This window comes from Delphinus delphis, chromosome 19 (genome assembly GCF_949987515.2).
Source record: "Delphinus delphis chromosome 19, mDelDel1.2, whole genome shotgun sequence".
NCBI lineage: Eukaryota > Metazoa > Chordata > Mammalia > Artiodactyla > Delphinidae > Delphinus > Delphinus delphis.
Window position 1 is genome coordinate 19,835,276 of NC_082701.1, and position 20,309 is coordinate 19,855,584.

The 20,309-nt window shown below is 45.8% G+C and overlaps 1 protein-coding gene and 1 pseudogene across 5 annotated transcripts in view; one reads left to right on the top strand and one right to left on the bottom strand.

The window, feature by feature from the left end:
- Positions 1-20,309, top strand: part of LOC132414190 (signal transducer and activator of transcription 5B) — a 71,802-nt gene that overhangs the window by 40,206 nt on the left and 11,287 nt on the right. For 4 of the 5 annotated variants that reach the window (XM_059996569.1, XM_059996570.1, XM_059996568.1 and 1 more), the window contains exons 2-12: positions 6,860-6,997; positions 10,126-10,282; positions 11,494-11,583; positions 12,492-12,666; positions 15,854-15,984; positions 16,193-16,344; positions 16,816-16,971; positions 17,382-17,561; positions 17,916-18,003; positions 18,081-18,203; positions 18,875-18,967. In XM_059996569.1, coding sequence (XP_059852552.1) covers positions 6,870-6,997; positions 10,126-10,282; positions 11,494-11,583; positions 12,492-12,666; positions 15,854-15,984; positions 16,193-16,344; positions 16,816-16,971; positions 17,382-17,561; positions 17,916-18,003; positions 18,081-18,203; positions 18,875-18,967 — 1,473 coding nt within the window. In that variant the 5' untranslated portion in view covers positions 6,860-6,869. Of the gene's footprint in view, positions 1-6,859; positions 6,998-10,125; positions 10,283-11,493; positions 11,584-12,491; positions 12,667-15,853; positions 15,985-16,192; positions 16,345-16,815; positions 16,972-17,381; positions 17,562-17,915; positions 18,004-18,080; positions 18,204-18,874; positions 18,968-20,309 lie in introns of those variants that run through there. The other variant, XM_059996571.1, reaches the window with a different exon arrangement.
- LOC132414191 (3-hydroxyisobutyrate dehydrogenase, mitochondrial pseudogene) lies at positions 271-3,365 on the bottom strand (annotated as a pseudogene).

Sequence of the window (20,309 nt, forward strand, 5' to 3'; positions counted from 1 at the left end):
TGTAACAGAGTCCAAATTACACAGCAGGCAGCAAGGAGTTCTCTTGCTTTATCAAGTTCTGGAAAATAAACCGGTAACCTCAGAATGCAAGAATACCACCACTGGGTTAACAGGACAAACTTTCTGAGGGACACAGGGAGTCATTCACTGTACTTCCCCTTTCTCTAACTCCTTTCCTCACACCGATTTCTTTTCTTTCCTCCAGGAGAGGTTTTATCCTGTGGAAAAAAAAATTGGTTTTATTTGTAAAGTGGAGTAAATAGTATCCTGATTGAAATAGGCAATGCTTTAGCTAATGATGGTCAGGAATCAAACTTCTGAAAAAGGCCAGTCAGCTAGCTAGCAGAGACCATCAGTGGCTTGCAGGAAAAAAAAGAAAATCAGATAATATGTGCTTGCTAAATAGATAAAAAGAATAAGCAGTTAAAAATGGGCGAAAAGGGCTTCCCTGGTGGCGCAGTGGTTGAGAGTCCGCCTGCCGATGCAGGGGACGCGGGTTCGTGCCCCGGTCCGGGAAGATCCCACATGCCGTGGAGCGGCTGGGGCCGTGAGCCATGGCCGCTGAGCCTGCGCGTCCGGGGCCTGTGCTCCACAACGGAAGAGGCCACAACAGTGAGAGACCCACGTAACAAAAAAAAAAAAGTGAAAAATCCCAGGGTTTATTGTGAACTAGACAAACAAAAGCAGACAGGTGACCTTTGATTGAGCCCATTTACTTGTGGAGTGAGCTATAAGAGGCTCCAAGATAGAGTTTGGTTCCCAACAGTGTCCACAGCCAAAGGGCAAACTCAGAACGTCTCCTCCTCTCGTAGAAACTGGAACACGGATGAGAAGTCTTTTTTGGAGTAGCCCTTCGCACACATCATCCTGTAGATCTGATGGGCCTGACTGCCCAGAAGGATTGGGCTCTTCGTGCTGGTAGCAGAGTCTTGTGCTAATCCCAGATCCTTAGCCATGAGTGTTGTTCCAAATCCACCCTGATAGTTACTAGCTGAGGGAACTCCATCCATCACCCCAGGTACAGGATTATAGGTGTCACTTGACCAGCATCGTCCTGAGCTCATATTTAGGATTTTAGCCAGGAGTTTTGGGTCAAGCCGTAACCTGATTCCCAGATTCATAGCTTCAGCAGTTCTGGTCATACTCAGAGCTAACGGCAAGTTGTTGCAGATCTTCGCAGCCTGCCCGGTCCCGACGGCTCCACAAGGCACCACATTGGAGCCCATGCACCCCAGAAGCTCTGGGGCAGCAGCAAATTCTTCTTCGACTCCTCCCACCATAAACGTGAGGTTCCCAGACCGAGCAGCTCCCACACCACCAGAAACAGGGGCATCCGTGAAAACGGCTCCCATTTTCTCAGCTTCTTTGGCCAATTCTTTCGAAACCATAGGATCAGTAGTACTGGAACCTATTAATAGTGAGCCTTTCTTCACTTTTTTTTAGAATTCCATTTGCTCCAGAATAAGCTTCTATTGCATTGATGCTGGTGGGCAACATTGTAATAATTCTGTCAGCTTTTTCAGCTACATCTGCTGGGGAAGACACTACCTGTTCACCTGCATCTAGAAACTCCTTGCATGCATCAGGGAACACATCATAAATAATGAGTGGATAGCCATGTTTCATGAGATTTTTTGCCATTGGATTCCCCATGTTGCCTACTCCAGTGAATCCAACTGGAGTCTTAGAAGCCATTGACCTAGAACACAGCGCTGCAAGGCTGGCCACTGCCGGTTGCTGCCGGCGGCTCCAGTACCGGAAGCCGGAGGCGGCTCCACGGAGCCGTAAGGAGGCTGCCATGCTGCCCCCGCCCCGCCTCCCCACGGTGACCTCCACGGCTCCCAGCTCACCCACTGACTGCTGGGGTGTGTGGTGCGGTGGGCGGGGTCGGCTGCGGCGTGGGGCCGCATGCGCCAAAACTATATATTTTTTAAGAAGTCAGAATAAGATTGAGCATTTACTATGAGCCAGGCACCATTTTAAGCATTTACCCATGTTAACTCATTCTTATAGCGACCCCCTGAGAGACATAAGAATTATTATTCCCATTTTACAAATAAAGAAACTGAGGTCCAGAGAGGTTTAAGAGGTTAAATATTTTGTAAAGCTCTGTTTAGGAGCGTTTGCCATTATCTCCAGAACTTGAACCCCATTTTAGAGTCTTTGGCAGTGGTGATGGGATGGAGAATAGGAATTATAAAATGCTCTAAATTATGTACATGAATCCAGCAGACCAAATCCCTGTACACATTTGAAACTTCCTACTCCCACCGCAAGCTAGAATTCATTCTTGCAGGTGGCAGGTATGCTTTGGGAACCTTGTGTTGTCCTGTCCTCTGCATTTCCTCCTTGACAGGTTAACGATAGCATTACTGTAGCCACAACATTCTAGAAGTCTTCAGAGTGAGTTTTTTTTTTTTAAACAAAGGTTTATATTTTACTTCTAAAAGGGAAAGCATCTAATAAAAAGGTATTTATTATTGGGACAAAATTATCGTTAAATCTCACCCACTCGTATCATTTATTTAACAGGTACTCATTTCTGCGGTTTGCAATAAGCCTGTAACATTATGAGCTATTAGACTTTGAAACCCTCTTTTTCAAATGCCTGAGGGTCTGCTTTATTTGGGACTCCTAGGATATATCCAGATATATGAGGTCAATGTAGTTACCTTATGCTTTCAGAAAGTACAAGATTCTGCGTCCAAGGTGGTTTGGGGTTGTTTGGAATGCTTACGAACAGTAAGAATGCAACTAACGAAGCTCAAATAGTTCTCATCTTTGGCTAAAAATAAGATTGTGAATCCATTTCCCAGTCTTTAAAGAAGCCCCTGTGATGATTTACCAAAGATACAAACCACTTCCCTTGTCAGAACATCACGCATTGAAGATGGAGGTGCCCGTAAATAAGCACAAGAGAGCGTGTACTGAGGACAGACACGCGTTCGCTGCACGTGTGGGGTGGCTGGATGTACTAGTGGGAAAGGACAGGGAGTCAGCGGATACCAGGTGTAGGCTTTGCCTAATAATGTGTGTAGGACACGTGTGAAGTTTTGACGTGTATGAAGAAAAGCACTACTTAGATTCTAGGTTTTATTGATACAGTCAGTGGGGGGAAGTAGTTTTTTTCTAAACTGCATGTTTTAAATCGTTGCATGATAATCTCAGTAGGTCATCTCATATTCCATGTGTATATAACTCTTAGTTTAAAAGTCAAATAAAAATGATTCTGTACTGTCAGTGTATTTTTATTTTACATTTTTGACCATTGGTAGGCAAAATCTACTTTCCAGCTCTATCAAAGCATTTTTTGTAGTGAAATTATACTGTATTTATCAAAATAAGGCGGTTACCACCTTATATTTGCCCGCTATTATCCTTCAAATGACATTTTAGAAAATAACTATTATGGCATGTTCATATTTAGAACCATAAAAAATATTCTGAAAACTTCTAAGAGCTTAGCATTCTACTCTTTTATAAAAACTAAGAACTAATATAAAACTTGACAAAACAGTGTGACGTTTATATAATACTCCTACCTATGTGGCATATCACCATAGTATTTCTTTCTTAAAACAATAATAGACTCCTGGAATTATGCTCAGACAGCATAACATATGAAATATTTACCAAATATTTGGTGTGTATTTATTCACTCAGCCAATATTTAAGTATAAAGTTATACTTACATGGCATGCCACCATAATAGGTACTGGAGATACAGTGGTGAATAAACATGCTCCCTCACTTACTGTTCTCATTCAGTGGGGAAACAGACAAAAACAAATTAAGAAAAACTAAAAGGGAAAATTACAAATTGTGGGCTTCCCTGGTGGCGCAGTGGTTAAGAATCCGCCTGCTAGTGCAGGGGCTACAGGTTCAAGCCCTGGTCTGGGAAGATCCCACATGCTGTGCAGCAACTAAGCCCGTGCACCATGACTACTGAGCCTGCGCTCTAGAACCCGCGAGCCACAACTGCTGAGCCTATGTGCCACAAATACTGAGCCCATGTGCCACAACTACTGAAGCCCATGCTCTGCAACAAGAGAAGCCACCGCAATGAGAAGCCTGCGTACTGCAACAAAGAGTAGCCCCCGCTTGCTGCAACTAAAAAGAAAGCCCGCACATAGCAACAAAGACCCAATGCAGCCAAAAATTAATTAATTATTTTAAAATTTCAAATTGTGCCATATGTGATTAAGGGACAGATAGACCATTGACTCACCCAAATTATAAAACCTGTATCATTTTCTTGACTTGGTATTTCATACTGATATCTTGTTCCATGATGACTTTGAAAAGAGCTGATAGATTTGACTAAATTGTATATATACATTTATTTATGCAACAACAAAAAATTTACTGAATGCTTATGTGCGGGGCACTGTTTTAGGACAAGAGAAAGAGCAGAAAACAAAACAAAGTGATTGTGTTCGTGGTGATTTCACCCTAGTGGGAAGTCATTAAACAAATATGTGATAAATGTCAGGAAGTGATAAATGATACCAAGAAAAATAAAGCAGACCGAGACGATAGGGAGTGAACAGAATACTATTTTATTTGGGTAGACTGAGGAGTCTCTTTGAAGATAAACATTTTCCCACAATCTTCCTTCTGTCTCTTGGGTCAATTCGGTTAATGAATGCAGGATGCAAGATAATTTTCGTATCTGTTGGTATCATTTACATATTCTTTACGAGAGCTATGGCGAGGTCCTGCTTCTTTCCAATTCCTTACCACTAAAAGAGATTAATACTACCTGAATTCTTTTCTTCACTCCTTGATCATTCTTGTCAAAGCACCTTCATCCATCCCATCCATCCCTTTACCTTTTGTGCAAAAAAACATGCTTTGGTATCGCTTCCAATTTTCCAAAATCTTGGGATATGATGTGAGTCATTTGATTAGAAATTATGTTGTACAATTAAATGTCTTCCACATATTTGATTGTAATGTGGGATTACTTCTGGAGAGAGCTCTTTTATCCCAGTCTTTCTCCTAGTAAACCCTCAGCCATGAAATTTGATGTCCTGGGTGATCTTACAGTGATCCCAGCCTTAATGCTCAAAAGCCGTAAATTGTACACTGCTCAAGTGTTCTCCAGCCTTGCACAAATCTAAAATAGGTAGCTGGCACCCACCCCACACCTCATTGTTGGCTAACTAACTTGTCCCATAAATAGCTCTGTGTTATGCGATCAGACAACTACAACTAACAGAGAAGGGATTTTTGTTTCCTAACACACTTGCATGGTCTCTGGTATTCAACAAAATCAAGGTCTAATTCACCGTACCCTGACTATAACACAGTTCTTAGGAGAATCGTGCAGATCAGTAGCCAGATAGTTTTGGATGGGATTCAAGATATCCCTGCCTTATACCACTTCCACAGTGTTAGAGCAAGATTCCGTTTTAGTCCCCTTTGTGTACATGAAAGTACTGTTGCTGTCACAATCTGGTTAATCCCAGAGAGTTTCTGCCAAATGAATTAAAAATTCTTAGGTGAGGGCTTCCCTGGTGGTGCAGTGGTTAAGAATCTGCCTGCCAATGCAGGGGACACGGGTTCGAACGAGCCCTGGTCCGGGAAGATCCCACATGCCGTGGAGCAACTAAGCCCGCGCGCCACAGCTACTGAGCCTGTGCTCTAGAGCCCGCGAGCCACAACTACTGAACCCCGCGTGCCTAGAGCCCGTGCTCCGCAACAGGAGAGGCCACTGTGGTGAGAAGCCCCTGCACAGCAAGGAAGAGTAGCCCCCGCTCACTGCAACGAGAGAAAGCCCGCGCGCAGCAACGAAGACCCAACACAGCCAAAAATAAAAAAATAAATTAAAAAAAAAAATTCTTCGGCTTCCCTGGTGGCGCAGTGGTTGAGAGTCCGCCTGCTGATGCAGGCGGTCCGGGAAGATCCCACATGCCGCGGAGTGGCTGGGCCCGTGAGCCATGGCCGCTGCGCCTGCGTGCCCGGAGCCTGTGCTCCGCAACGGGAGAGGCCACAACAGTGAGAGAGGCCCGAGTACCGCAAAAAAAAAAAAAAAAAAAAAAAAAAATTATTAGGTGAGTCTGAGAAGGCATCATGGTAGTTTTATATTTTTATAAAACTTTTTGTGAAATCAACAGTGTGTTTTAAAAACCTACCCACCATTGCAATATAATGGTTCTTGCTTCTAACTCTTAGCTGGAATGTGTTGTTTTTATGTCTGAAAGATTTTTAAATGCTATAATTTTAACAGAACATTGCTTTGTAAATTCCTAAGCAGTAAATCAGAAGGTGAACCTTGGGGTTATTTTTCCAAATAAATCTCTGCCCTTTATGTGCAATTACTGCTCAGGTAAATCGTGGTAATGCATAGAGTTCCATCCGTGCTTTAGATATAATCGCTCTTCTTTTACTGGGCCTTTTTTAAAATGGCAGTACGTTTACTGCATTTCTTAAAAGTCAAAATACCAAATCTGAAACAAGTGATTTTCTACAAAATCCCCGTGCTGCTTATTTATCATTACTGTTGAAATGCTGCTTACTGTGGCTTCAAGTTTGGAACACATGTAAAAGAAAGAACATGTCTGTGATATCAAAGCTATAGGCAGTTCTCCCCTTAATGCTGGATTTGTACTTTTGCTTATAGGACTTCAGTACATTTTATAGTCAGAGCTTCATAGACACAGTTATATACCTTTCCATGGCCACACTGAATTTTGAAAACATTTTGAAGCTAAAATTCAGTTCAAGAACACTGATCTTTAGTCTATCAAAAAGGGCTTAAATGCATTTATCTCTGGCCTTTATAATCGAGTATTTACTCTGATGGATTTAAAAGGGGAAGAAAAAAAGCTCATCCAAACCACTGATTGTTTAACAGATTGTAAACCATGGCTGTGTGGATACAAGCCCAGCAGCTCCAAGGAGATGCCCTTCATCAGATGCAAGCATTGTATGGTCAGCATTTCCCCATTGAGGTGCGGCATTACTTATCCCAGTGGATTGAAAGCCAAGCTTGGTAAGTGAACAAAGTTTTTTCCATCATATTTTGTGAAGCACAAGCATATTGAAGTTTTTGTTTTATATATAAATTTATTTATTTTATCTATTTATTTTTGGCTGCGTTGGGTCTTCGTTGCTGCGCATGGGCTTTCTCTATTTGCGGGGAGCGGGAGCTACTCTTCATTGCAGCGCATGGGCTTCTCATTGCAGTGGCTTCTCTTGCTGCGGAGCACGGGCTCTAGGCTCACGGGCTTCAGTAGTTGTGGCACTCGGGCTCAGTAGTTGTGGCGCACAGGCTTAGTTGCTCTGCAGCATGTGGGATCTTCCCGGACCAGGGCTCAAACCCATGTCCCCTGCATTGGCAAGTGGATTCTTAACTACTGTGCCACCGGGGAAGCCCCATATTGAAGTTTGATTGGAAAGACAACATAGTGAATACTCTAAAAGTTGTACATTTATAAAGAAAATTATGTGACCCATGAAAAGGTATTTAATTCCATCTTAAAGATTAAGAAGATGGAATGGCTATTGGGATTTTAAAAAATAGGATTTGTTTCCTTTAATAGTAAATTTTGGCTAAAAGCATTAAAATATTGCTGCTAATAAAGAACAGCAAATATGTCGTGAGTGCCTAGCAGTGTTGTAGTTAGTAGAGTTCATAGAAAACGTTGAAGCCCTTGTCCACAAAGAATTTAGTGTTTAATGGGGCAGATAAGGTATGCATATGCATACAGTTTAATAAAGTGTATTGTTAACAAGTTTAACAATTGTGACTTTGATATTTTCAAATGTATATGTTTATATATATATATATATATATATATATAGGTAAAGACTAAAAGACAGTACACCAAAATGTTAACAATAATTATGTCTTAGTCGCAGATTTAACAACCATGTTTATTTTTCTTATTTCCCAAATTACTGTTTATATACCCAGGGGGAAAATTGTTTTTAAATTCTTTCAGAATTAGTACAGTGCAGTAGACTGACAACAGAGCTTTTTAATCAACAACGTTATTGCACACCAGGCAGCAGGCTGTCTGCTGTTCTGCTCAGGGCCTGGGCAGGTGTTGGTTCGTTACCAGTCTCAATCTGATCTGTCGTATTCATCAGATACTTCAGGCCTCCACCGTCATGGCCAGGAGAGCCGGGGTCCTCATTGACAGAGCCCTGGAGAAACCAGCCTTTATGTTGCTATTTGAGGCGAGCTGTAAACGCATCGGTAATGTTGCCTCTGAATAATTGCAGTTGTGTGTTAGTAGCAGATTTCTGTTCAAAAGCTGGAGGGCACCAAAGGAGGGCAATTTTCTAGGCAATTAAAAAAAACCAGAACTCAGCCTCATGTAATTGAGAAAAAAAGGAGCGAACTATGAGCATGTCAGCTGTACCTCGTTTAGTGCTTTTCCATTTCATTTTCATTTTCTGTTAAAGATTTGGAGAGTTCAGAAAAACATTAGTAGGAAGTTTCTGTTGATCTAAAATTTCATTTAATAAATTTCCCATGCAGTCTTCTTACTGAACGAATGTTAAGAGACTTATGTTGATATCAAGGAAAACCTGAATTTTATTCGGTTTTGGTTTTAAGAATATAAAGATTTTAATTAAAGCATCTTCAGTTCTTCACATTTAAACTAAGAAAGTTCATATATCTATATGTATTCAATATATATATCCATATATATCTATACATAGATATATATGGCAGAGAGTTAAGTTTTGAAGTACGAGAACCAGTAGTACTTGATTTCCATGAGTTGTGCTCAGAGACTGTCGCTTCTTAAGAGTGGAGCATTATTGCCAGTCGAAACAGAGGTGCAGGGCTGCCTTCATTCCTTCCAGGCGTTTATTCAGACATATTTAGTACACAGCACACACATATTATTTGGCTTTCTCCACTGCCTTCTCAGAAGTGCAGATTCGAGCATATTATTTGATGAAGTAACGTGTCAGTGTTTTGGTATACCTGTTTGTGCCCCCATTAGAAATTAGTTGCTAATGACTTCAGGGCTGTGTAGAGATGACAGAGCTGCTTAGCTATCACCAGATCTCTTGTTTGGCTCCAGACCCACCAGCAGTAATGAATGTTATTTCAACCTTACAACTGTTAGTTTTCTTCAGTGAGCCGAGTTAAGTAATTTAGTACTGCCCAATAGCAATTGTTACCTAAGTTGTTTAAAAAAAGAAAGAGAGGGGCTTCCCTGGTGGCGCAGTGGTTGAGAGTCCGCCTGCCGATGCAGGGGATGCGGGTTCGTGCCCCGGTCCGGGAAGATCCCACATGCCGCGGAGCGGCTGGGCCCATGAGCCGTGGCCGCTGAGCCTGTGCGTACGGAGCCTGTGCTCCGCAAGGGGAGAGGCCACAACAGTGAGAGGCCCGTGTATCGCAAAAAAAAAAAGAAAGAGAGTCAGGGATGAGGGGAAGAGTGGGGGAAGAAAGGGAGGGAGGGAGACCACCCAACCCCTGTCAACAGTTAAGTGGCTCTGAATTAATACGAAGCCCTGTTAGTGACTTCTGTGGTTCATTGGAGGAGTTAATGTTGCCTACATGTCCCAAATCTGCAACTATTGATGTAAATGTTTGACTTGTGTAAATACTTGTAGGCATCTTCTGTCTTAATATCCCATTTCTAGGGCTTCTTAGAAGTAATGATAAAGGTTGACTCACCTGCCTTTACTTAAGAAATACTCTCTGTGAAATTAGCAAGACGTAGAACAAGTCGAGGCTGGAAAAAACACATAGAGCATTCTTGACCCTGTGCCCCCTTACACCCATGAGGGGGTAACTATAAATAGGAAATTATCAGAGTCCCTATTTCCTCTAGAGTACACAAAGCACTTTCCTTTTCCCTTCATTCCCAGAAGCAAATAGCATAAGCACCAGAGCAAGTCAGTAGGAGAAAGAGCAGTACATTGCAAAGAAAAAAGAAAAGAAAATATACTATACATCCCACTTAGGTCATTAGTGGATTAGGAATAGGTTAATGTAGGTATCTAGTCAATTTGGATTGGACTGTTTCCTAAAATTTGCAGTGAGCATTATAAAGAAACTACTGTAGCCAAAGAAAAGGTGTGATGCGTTGAGGCTGCATTTATACAGGCTGTGTGCATGTATGTATACATATGTATGTAATTTCTTTCCCCTAGGGACTCAATAGATCTTGATAATCCACAGGAGAACATTAAGGCCACCCAGCTCCTGGAGGGCCTGGTGCAGGAGCTGCAGAAGAAGGCAGAGCACCAAGTGGGGGAAGATGGGTTCTTACTGAAGATCAAGCTGGGGCACTACGCCACGCAGCTCCAGGTGGGTGTGCTCTTGGGGCCTCGAGGCTCCAGGCGGGTGTGAGCTCCAGGCCACGCAGCTCCAGGTGGATGTGAGCGCCAGGCCACACTTCATTCTCTTCCCTGCAGGGGCTCTTCCTTCATTCAGAGATTTTCTTTTTCTTCTTTAACCCAAGGTTGTTGAGTCACGTGTGACATGTATAAAGTTCTTATTGTTTGGCTTTGTGGTTGTAGCTGCCTTTTTTAAACTCTTTATTTGAAAATAATTTCAAATGTATAGACAGTTATGAGATTGATACTAACCCCTACCTACACTCAGACTCACCTGTCGTTAACATGTGCTTTACTGTATTCTCCCTCTGCGTGTACGCGCGTGCACACACACACGCGCACATATTTTCATCGCTTGAGAGTAAGTTACATGCATCACGTCCCTTTGTCCCTAAGTACTCCAGTGTGCGTTTTCTAAGAATATGCATCTGCTCTTATGTAGTTATAGTACAGTTATCAACTTCTGCAAATGTAACATCAATACAACACTTTTAGGTAATCTTATACCTTTATTTCCATTTTGTCCACTGACTTACTGATGTCGTTTAGGGCAGTTTTTTCCCCTCCAGCCCAGGATTCTGTTCAAGATCACATATTGCATCTAGTTGTCATGTCTCTTTAATCTCCTTTCATATGGAACCATTTGTCAATCTTTCTTTGTCCTTCATTACATTGACATTTTAAAATAATTCAGCTCCTCTATTTCTTAAGTATAAAATGGACCTTATTTGGGGTTTGTATGAAGTTTCCTCATGATTAGATTCAGGTTACACACCCCTGATCAGAATTCTAAATAAGTAGCGTTGTGTCTTTCTCAGGATATCACATCCAGAGGCGTACAACGTCCATCTTATCCTCACTGGTGGTAGTAATTTTGGTTGCCCAGTCAAGGTGGTGTCCAGTTTCTCCTCTAATATGGCCTCTTTAAAACGTATTCTGTTTCCAAGCATGGTGCCCTTACTTTAAGCAAATTAAGATGCAATAAATAGAATAATTTTACCTTCTTCCTGTAATTGGGTTTCCCACAATGTGCTTTTCTTGTCCCCGTTGGCATTGGAGGAGTAGCTTTTCTCATGATTACACCATTGTGTAATCTTATGATCTGGCCCCCTGCTCTGAGGTACAGTTCGGCCCCATAGCATGGAGTGGAACAAAGTGATGTTTGCTCTTGGATTCTTTCAGAACACATACGATCGCTGCCCCATGGAGCTGGTCCGCTGCATCCGCCATATTCTGTACAATGAACAGAGGCTGGTCCGAGAAGCCAACAATGTGAGTGTCCCATGGGTTTGGGGAGAGGCATTGGGATGTCCTTTCTTGCCCAGCTCTTTCTGGACCCAGCTTTGTCAAGATGACTCGGTGTGCATCTGTTGGTGTCACTATAAACAGAGCATTGTCCTAAGAAGCCCAAAGGAAATAGAAGCCTGGTCTCTGATCTTAACTGACTTGTAACCTTGATGAGATCGCAACCACAAAGCAGTGTGAACAAGTGCAAAATAATTTTACCCCAACTGAACTATATTTGAGGAGAGGCGTGCTTATATTCAGGTGAGGTTACTTAAGAACAGCCTCTGCTCACCCCCCAACCCCCCAACCAGGGCAGTTCAGTGGCTGGATCCACAAAGCCCTTGTGGATACCCCCCCTGTCACTTCATTTGGGGTCTCCAGGACACCGCCTGTGAGTGGTTCACCCTCTTCCCTCAGTCACAAGAAGGTCTTGAGGGAGGACACAGATGATGTGTGTTCCCACAGCCTTGTCCTCCACTGTGTCCCCAGCACCTAGCACAGGTGGCATTGGGTCAGTGAGTGACTGTGAAATGAGGGGTCATCATCATTAGTAGGAAAACCCAGGTAACTCCTGGGACATGTTGAGTTCTAGTCTCTCCAGAGAGAACCCAGATGGACCCTGGGTGGGATACTCTGGTGGAGGTCAGAAGCTTTCTGCAATACTTTATGAAGATGCCGTAGTCTGCCAGGTCTTCTGTTGCTCCTCTTTTCCCACTCTACCCCAACTCTCACAAGTAACACTTGCAATTCTCTGACTGAAAGTTTAGCTTTTGGCATCTCAGCCCAGTTATAATGCGAGCATCGCCCTTTCCTTAGGACTATGGCCTAAGGCTTTCTCCCATCCTCCTGCCCAGCTCACTGCTGCCCACACTTTCTCCCTGATCTGTCTCCAGGGTAATTCTCCGGCTGGAAGTCTCGCTGATGCCATGTCCCAGAAACACCTTCAGATAAACCAGACATTTGAGGAGCTGCGACTGGTCACGCAAGACACAGAGAATGAGCTGAAGAAGCTGCAGCAGACTCAAGAGTACTTCATCATCCAGTATCAAGAGAGCCTGAGGATCCAGGGTGAGGCTGGTGTGGGAGGGCAGCGTGTGTCTGGGGGACGGGAATGAGGACTAGAAAGAAGCTGGTCGGGTTGGAAGAGAACCAGTTCTCCATTTAGAAGCGTTTACCTCTCTCTGGAGTAGCAGAGAATCATTTGCATTGAAGGCAGTGCAGGAGGCTGAGGCTTTGGAAGGGAAGACAGGCGCTGGCCCTTGGAGAGCTTGGGGTCTCACTCTGACTACCCATATCCAAGGAGCTCCTGGGCTGTGAGCGAAGACATTTCCTCTTGTGGGAAGGAGCACACGGACTAAGGAAACAGTAGCAGACAGTACTTTATGTGGCAGACATTTTATAAGTGATGCTTTATTGAAATGTTAACCTTTCTAAGCAGGGAGGGTATTAGGGCCACGGCGGGCTGTGTTTTACAGCCTTTTAATGTTGTTCTGTGTGGTTATTCAGAGAGGCCGTCCTGGGGCAGAGCAACTAGTGCATCTCAGTTAGCCCTTACAGACAAGGGCTCCCCTGCCTGCGGTAAATCCTGCTGGCACTTGGGTACAGAGTCAGAATTCAGTCTGGAGGGTGTGGAGCCCCACGAGCGCCCCCTGTTGACCTTATAGAATTTGGCAGGGTGACTTTAACACAGGCATGCTTTGGAGATGCCAAGGGTTTGATTCCATAACCACTAAAATAAAGTGAATATTGCAATAAAGCAAGTCACATGAATTTTTTGGTTTCCCAGTGCATATAAAAGTTATGTTTATCTAGACTGTAGTCTGAGTGTGCAATAGCATTATGTCTAAAAAAATGTGCATACCTTAATTTAAAAATATTTTATTGCTAAAAAATGCTAACCATCTGAGCCTTCAGCAAGCTGTAGTAGTATATCAAAGATCACCATCACAAATACAGCAATAATGGAAAAGTTTGAAATACTGCGAGGATTACCAAAATGGGACACAGAGACAAGAAACAAGCAAATGCTGTTGGGAAAATGTCAGCCAATAGACTTGCTTGACACAGGGTCGCTAAAAGCCTTCAATTTATTTAAAAAAGTAAAAATGCAGTACATGTGAAGTGCAGTATATTGCAGCACAGTAAGATGAGGTGTACCTGTAGTTTCCTCTCCCTGGTTGCATGCCCAGTTCAAAATCTCAGAGAAGCTTTTGCTCAACCAAGCAGCCATGAAAATACACATGCGTACACATAGCAGGTGCTCCCCTACTGCCGTGCCTGTGGGCTCCATTTGAGAACTGTATTAATACTATTTATTAACTCTGTCCTCCCCAGTAGAATATAAATTTGTTGAGAAGGAACTATGTCTTTTATCTCTGTACCCTGAGATTAGCACAGCCCGAATCGTAGCAGCTGTTGAGTAAATGTTGGGGGGATAATTCTAGCAGCTCTTCTTCAGATCTGAATCCATCCCAGACTGACCCGAAAGAAAGGAAGGCCCTCCTGCTACATTAGGGAGCAGGACATTTCAGGCTATTATTTCTACCCAAGGCCGTTGACTGGTTGACAGTATTGATGATCCTGTTCTGGGGTTTTCTGTTTCCTACTTGTGAGGTTGGGTTTCGATTCTGGTTTGGGTCTGTCCCCATAGTGCAATGTCAGTTCAGTCTCATTGATCAAGTGCACCCATCAGAAACAAAGACTACTGATCCGTGTGTGCAAGGGAAGTCTCAGCTCCCTCCAGTGGAGCAGACATTGCCTCAAGTGTCCTGGCGTCCTTCCCAGAAGCTTCTCCAATTTGCCAGGAGAGACCTAAGTGGGTCACTTGCATAAGGAGGCGGAGCCTGGTGTTGGGATCCCCACCACCTCCCTGTGGGTGGCAGGATTCCGAGGTGGCTCTCCAGATTCTTCTGCTGTGTTCCTTACCTGCTCAGTCCCCCGCAGTCATGTGAGAGCCATGTTTCTAAGTTCTCTTCTAGTTCTGGGCCTTCCTGGCTGTCTAGGGTTGTGTTAGTGTGTCCTTAGTTGCTTTTGTGCGTCCATAGGGCAGGGCCTCGGTCAGTGTGACATGGCCCTCAGAGGCCTGCCGGGAACTTGACCAAGACCTACTGACTGACGCTCTCATCTTCTTGACTCAGCCCCAGTAAGGACTGTGGGACGTTCCAAAAGCCTGTTGGTGGGGGTAGGAATGCCAGCATCTAGGATGGTGATTGCCTGTGGAGGGAGGGATGGGGATGCCGGCAGGGGAGGGTGTACAGGTGCTTAACTGTGGAAATGTTTACTTTCTTAAGCTGGCGTCTTGATACACAGGTGTTCCTTGTATCATCCTTTCTATCAATACTTGCCTAGGTCTTAAGTATCATATAACAGATTTTTTGAAAAGGCCTCGTCAGTGAGGCCTCGTTACCTTATTCCTGCCATCGATGAGATGCCTGACAGCTGGTGTGGAGAGAAGCTGCCTCCCTCTCTTGAGAGAATCTTGCTGCTTTCGTGTCCCCAGTGGCCCTGCACTCTGTCTCCCTCCCTCTTCCGGCTGGTCTGCTGAGCTCACAGAGACCCAACCTGGACAAACATGTTAGGCCCCTTCAGCACCTGGAGAAACACCCCCCCGCCCACCCCGCTTCCCCGAGGAGAGGCTGCTGCGCTCAGCCCCGTGGAGCAGGGCCTTCCCGATGCGGCTTTGTCCTGAGAGCTGCTCCATCAGCCTTTAATCCCGTCCTGTAACCCACTGACCATGAGGACTGACTCTCACCTGGAGCTGATGGTGCCAGGCAGCTTCCTGAGTATTTTCTGTATCATTTTTGCTCATTTAACATCACAGCAGCCACTGAGGCAGGTGCCGTGATTCTCCCATTTTACACCTGGGGAAGCTGAGGCATGGGAGAGTGAGGTGATTTGCCCGAGTTCACCCGCCTTTTAAACGGCAAGGACACACTTCAGACCAGGCAGGGTGGCTCTAAGCCGGACCCCGCGTGGGGAGAGGAGGGCTGAGCAGACAGGGAGGCCATGGGCTGGATCCTCCCCAGCTGTACCCCGAGCTTCCGTCTCCCCACTCCCCAAGGGGAGCTCAGAGTCGGGGGGCCAGGGGACGGAGCCCACTCATCTTTGGGCGCCATGGCTGTGGAACCCTGACTGGCCACTTGTCAGCTGTGTCCCCTCCAGGGTTTTGCCTCCAGAACAGGTGAATGCAGTTCTGCCGGGCTCCCAGCTGGACCCGGGGAGGTCATGGTCGTGGGTGTCCTGTCCCCTCCTCCAGCTCAGTTTGCCCAGCTGGCCCAGCTGAACCCCCAGGAGCGTCTGAGCCGGGAGACGGCCCTCCAGCAGAAGCAGGTGTCCCTGGAGGCCTGGCTGCAGCGCGAGGCCCAGACGCTGCAGCAGTACCGCGTGGTGAGTGGGCTCTGCGTCCCTCCCCTCCCGGGTGTGGACCTGAGGGAGGGAGAGAGCCAGGAGGAGAGCAGGACCCAGCAGAGCAGGAGGCCAGAGCCTTCCCCCCTGTGTGGGCACGCAGGGCAGAGTGGGTCGGCAAGGAGTGAGGGGAGGCCCTGCGGGGTGTTCTGAGAGCCCAGAAGGGCCGCTCCCCTCGCCCGCCCCGCAGGAGCTGGCCGAGAAGCACCAGAAGACCCTGCAGCTGCTGCGGAAGCAGCAGACCATCATTCTGGATGACGAGCTGATCCAGTGGAAGCGGCGGCAGCAGCTGGCGGGGAACGGAGGGCCCCCCGAGGGCAGCCTGGACGTGCTACAATCCTGGTAGTGGGTGTGGGGGGCCAGGCGGGGGCGGCAGGGGCTCAGCGTGGCGCCACCGGCTGCTGTCCTGCTCCTGTGTTTCCGTGAGCAGCCGGCTCCCTCTGTCGGGGCACAGGTCTCATTTCACCAGTGGTCTGGTTCCTGATGCAGACTTTGGTGCCCCCGTCCTGTGCCGCCTTCCCCGGGAGGGGCGTCCCTGGGTGAGGGAGTGGGGTGGGGCCAGGTGTGCAGAGCGACGCTCAGGCTGGTTGGACCCAAGTCAGGGTCGCTCCTCCTGTGAGTTTCTTTGTGTTTCTGGAAGGCAGGGCAGCTGTGCTCTGCTCAGTGGACAGGCCGGGCGGCTAAGGTGCCGAGGCTTCCTGGGGTGGAGCTGGGTCTGGGCCTTCTCCCCAGCCTGGGAGCCTTCTGGCTTCTGGCCTGGAGGAAGGGGGTGAAGGCTTTGTCCTTCCCTTTGGCCTCGGGGCTCCCGTGCAGGTGTGAGAAGTTGGCGGAGATCATCTGGCAGAACCGGCAGCAGATCCGCAGAGCTGAGCACCTCTGCCAGCAGCTGCCCATCCCCGGCCCCGTGGAGGAGATGCTGGCTGAGGTCAACGCCACCATCACAGACATCATCTCAGCCCTGGTGACCAGGTGATTGCTGCCTCTTGGCCTCGCCCAGGCCCCATCCGGTTGGCCTGGGTCGCGGGCAGCAGGGTCTTTACAGACAGGGCGCTCTGGCCTGAACCCTTCCGTCTGTGCCTCACACCCTCATCCCATCCCCCTCTGTCGCCTGTTGCTGTGGCCTCTTGCGGTTCACCTTGCCCGGTTTCTCTCGTGGACACTGTATGGGCTTGTTCCCCCCATTTCAGCTGTTGAGTTCATCTCACTGCCTCCCCTCCTGCCAGCTCCCCCGACTCACAGTGGCCCCCCCCGGGACCGGGGGCTGTGCCACCAGCCCTTCCTTCGCCTGCTGTGCCCCGCGCAAGGCGGCCTCGCCACGCGGAGGGAGGGACCGGAGCGCCGTCCCCTGAGGCGTCACGTGTTCACTTGTGTCCCCGCAGCACGTTCATCATCGAGAAGCAGCCCCCTCAGGTCCTGAAGACCCAGACCAAGTTCGCAGCCACCGTGCGCCTGCTGGTGGGCGGGAAGCTGAACGTGCACATGAACCCCCCGCAGGTGAAGGCGACCATCATCAGTGAGCAGCAGGCCAAGTCGCTGCTCAAGAACGAGAACACCCGCAAGTACGTTGCCCTCGAAATAGGAAAGTGATCCCACCTTCTCGGAAGTTTCTAGGCCTGGCCGTTCCTTTGTAGGAGCCCCATTAGCTCTGTGTCCCCTTCCAGCTCTCAGAGAAGCAGTAAGGGGGTTCTTCTGTGAAGAAAGTATGATTTAGTAGGGATATGTCTATAGGAAACTTCTTATGTGTTTTATGTACATTTATTTCTTAGATAGATTATACAGCCGAACCCCAATCTCCTCTTAAATGACTTAAGTTTTTTGACAACCTTCTTTATTTCCTCCCACCCCCAATGTGTTTTCTACCTTGTGTGTGCTGAGACCCTGTATGGGTTTAAAGTTGTCTGTCTGATTTGCAGTGATTACAGCGGAGAGATCTTGAACAACTGCTGTGTGATGGAGTATCACCAGGCCACGTGCACCCTCAGCGCTCACTTCAGGAACATGGTGAGGATGGGGAAGGAGGGTGAACGAATTGTCCCTAGCTGTTTGAGGGCTTTATCCTCTATTTTTCTCCTTTTCAGTCCCTGAAACGAATTAAGAGGTCTGACCGTCGTGGAGCGGAGTCGGTGACGGAAGAAAAATTTACAATCCTGTTTGAATCACAGTTCAGTGTTGGTGGAAATGAGCTGGTTTTTCAAGTCAAGGTGTGTGTGTGTGTGTGTGTGTGTGTACTTTATATCCCAAAAGAATTGTTTTGATCACAGAGTATCTTCTTGTGATAATTTTTTAATTTAATTTTTATTTTATATTGGAGTATAGTTGATTTTCAATGTTGTGTTAGTTTCAGGTGTATCTTCTTGTGATTACTGGTGAACAGAAGTGAGGAGACCTCATCCTTAGGACTCTATCTCTTAGATTCTCTTAAGCCATGAACAAATAATAACGAAATGAAATAGCTGGAGATGTGGGCAGAAGCGAACCAAGAGAAACATCAGTCAGGATGGATTTGAGTACAGTTGTAGTAATTTTAGACATTCGTTACTTGCTCTTTTTCCCCGGAAATGTCTCCATTTTTCTCCTCTTTTCTCTCTTAGTCTCTAGCTTTGAGAAACTTACTCCATCCTTCAGAAATACCTAAGAAATACCTAAATACCAAAATGTCACACAGAAATGTCTCTTTTAAAAATATCTAAAATTTCTAAGCCTGTGCCAATGTGCAAAGTCTCATTATTCCTGGAGCCCTTCCTATTCTGTATTCAAGGGTGACATTTACTGAAACTTGTAGAGAGAATAAACGTGTTGTGATAGAAAAAAAGGGGAGGAGGGCGGAGCGTGTGGCTGCAGGAGCTCAGCCCTGCTCCTGTGTCTTTTTCAGACCCTGTCCCTCCCGGTGGTGGTGATTGTTCACGGCAGCCAGGACAACAATGCGACGGCCACTGTTCTCTGGGACAACGCTTTTGCAGAGCCTGTGAGTGTATTCTTTGGGCCCGTGGGTCTCAAGATTTTGATACTGTTGTCATGAATCTCTTTCAAGTCTCTTTATCCCCACCAAAAGGCATAGAAGAAAAATGCAGTTTTCCTTAGTGGGAGGCAGAATGGAGAGTATGTGGAAAGTAGAATGAGCAGGGGCTTGAAGAAAGGCCAGGATTTCAATTCAAGCTCCACCACTTCCTCACTCTGTGACAACAGGAAATTCACTTGACCTCTCTGAGTCTAAATTTCCCATAAGTGTCTGCAACACAGGGAGAATAATGCTCCCGAGTGGTGTTTGGAAGATTCATTTAGGGGATAACCCAGAATGCTTGTCACATAGTCAGTGCTCTATAAATAGTATTTTGAATTGTGGGTGAAACCATGAATGGAATTTGGGACTCCCGGGTTTCTTTTAGAGGTTGTACCTCTCAGGAAGTCACTTAGCTTCGAAGTTGCTTCCTGTCCTCTTCCCTCCCATGACTGAGGGTGAGCTTTAATGTCCTTTCCAAATTTTAGATTCTGTGATTCATCCCAAGTCTCGTGAAGAATGAGATGCTTTGTGTAAAGAAATAAATACGATTCTGCAGATTTACGCACCCAGATGCTATCTGGTTACCACTCATGTGCTGCTTGATCATTTTCAAAACATTTCATAGGCAGAGTTCCATGTGTTGGCATATTTCCAGTAGAGATTAGGCCACAAAAGCATGATAAAAGGTTATACTTGTTATTTGGGACGTAAAAGTATGTCCTTCTCTAATGTGGCTCTAATGTGAAGAGTACAACTTGGCATTTTCAACAGGCCTCTTTAGAGAACAATATTTTTGCCGTAGGGGTGAGATTCTTAGCAGAAATTCTACGATGCTTGTGCTACAAACCCTGCGTTTGAGGCTCCTTTTAAAAACTACCTGCCTAAGGAGCTTGAAGACTTGATCCAAAAGAGGATTTGGGATGAACAGTCAGTTGGAACAGGAGGACGACTGATTCACTGACTGACTAGACATTTAAACAAACAAACAGATAAATAAATATACGTATAGAAATGTGTGTGTGTGTGTATACAGGAAAGAATGAATGAATGAGAATCAAAAGACAAGGAAAAAATTAAAATTAAAAAAATATAAGCCTCCTGGATAGGATTGCCGTGTCTGCTCTCATTTCCCTCCCTGTGCATCCACAGATCTCACTCCTCATGTAACTCTGGCACCTCCTGTGATATGTCATTCCTAAAGTATCTTGTCTAAATAAGTAAGCATTTTTAACATTTTTAGTTACGTTAATGACTAGTGTACATCTTATGCTGTTTCTTTATTTATTTACTTTTTTTATTGAAGTAT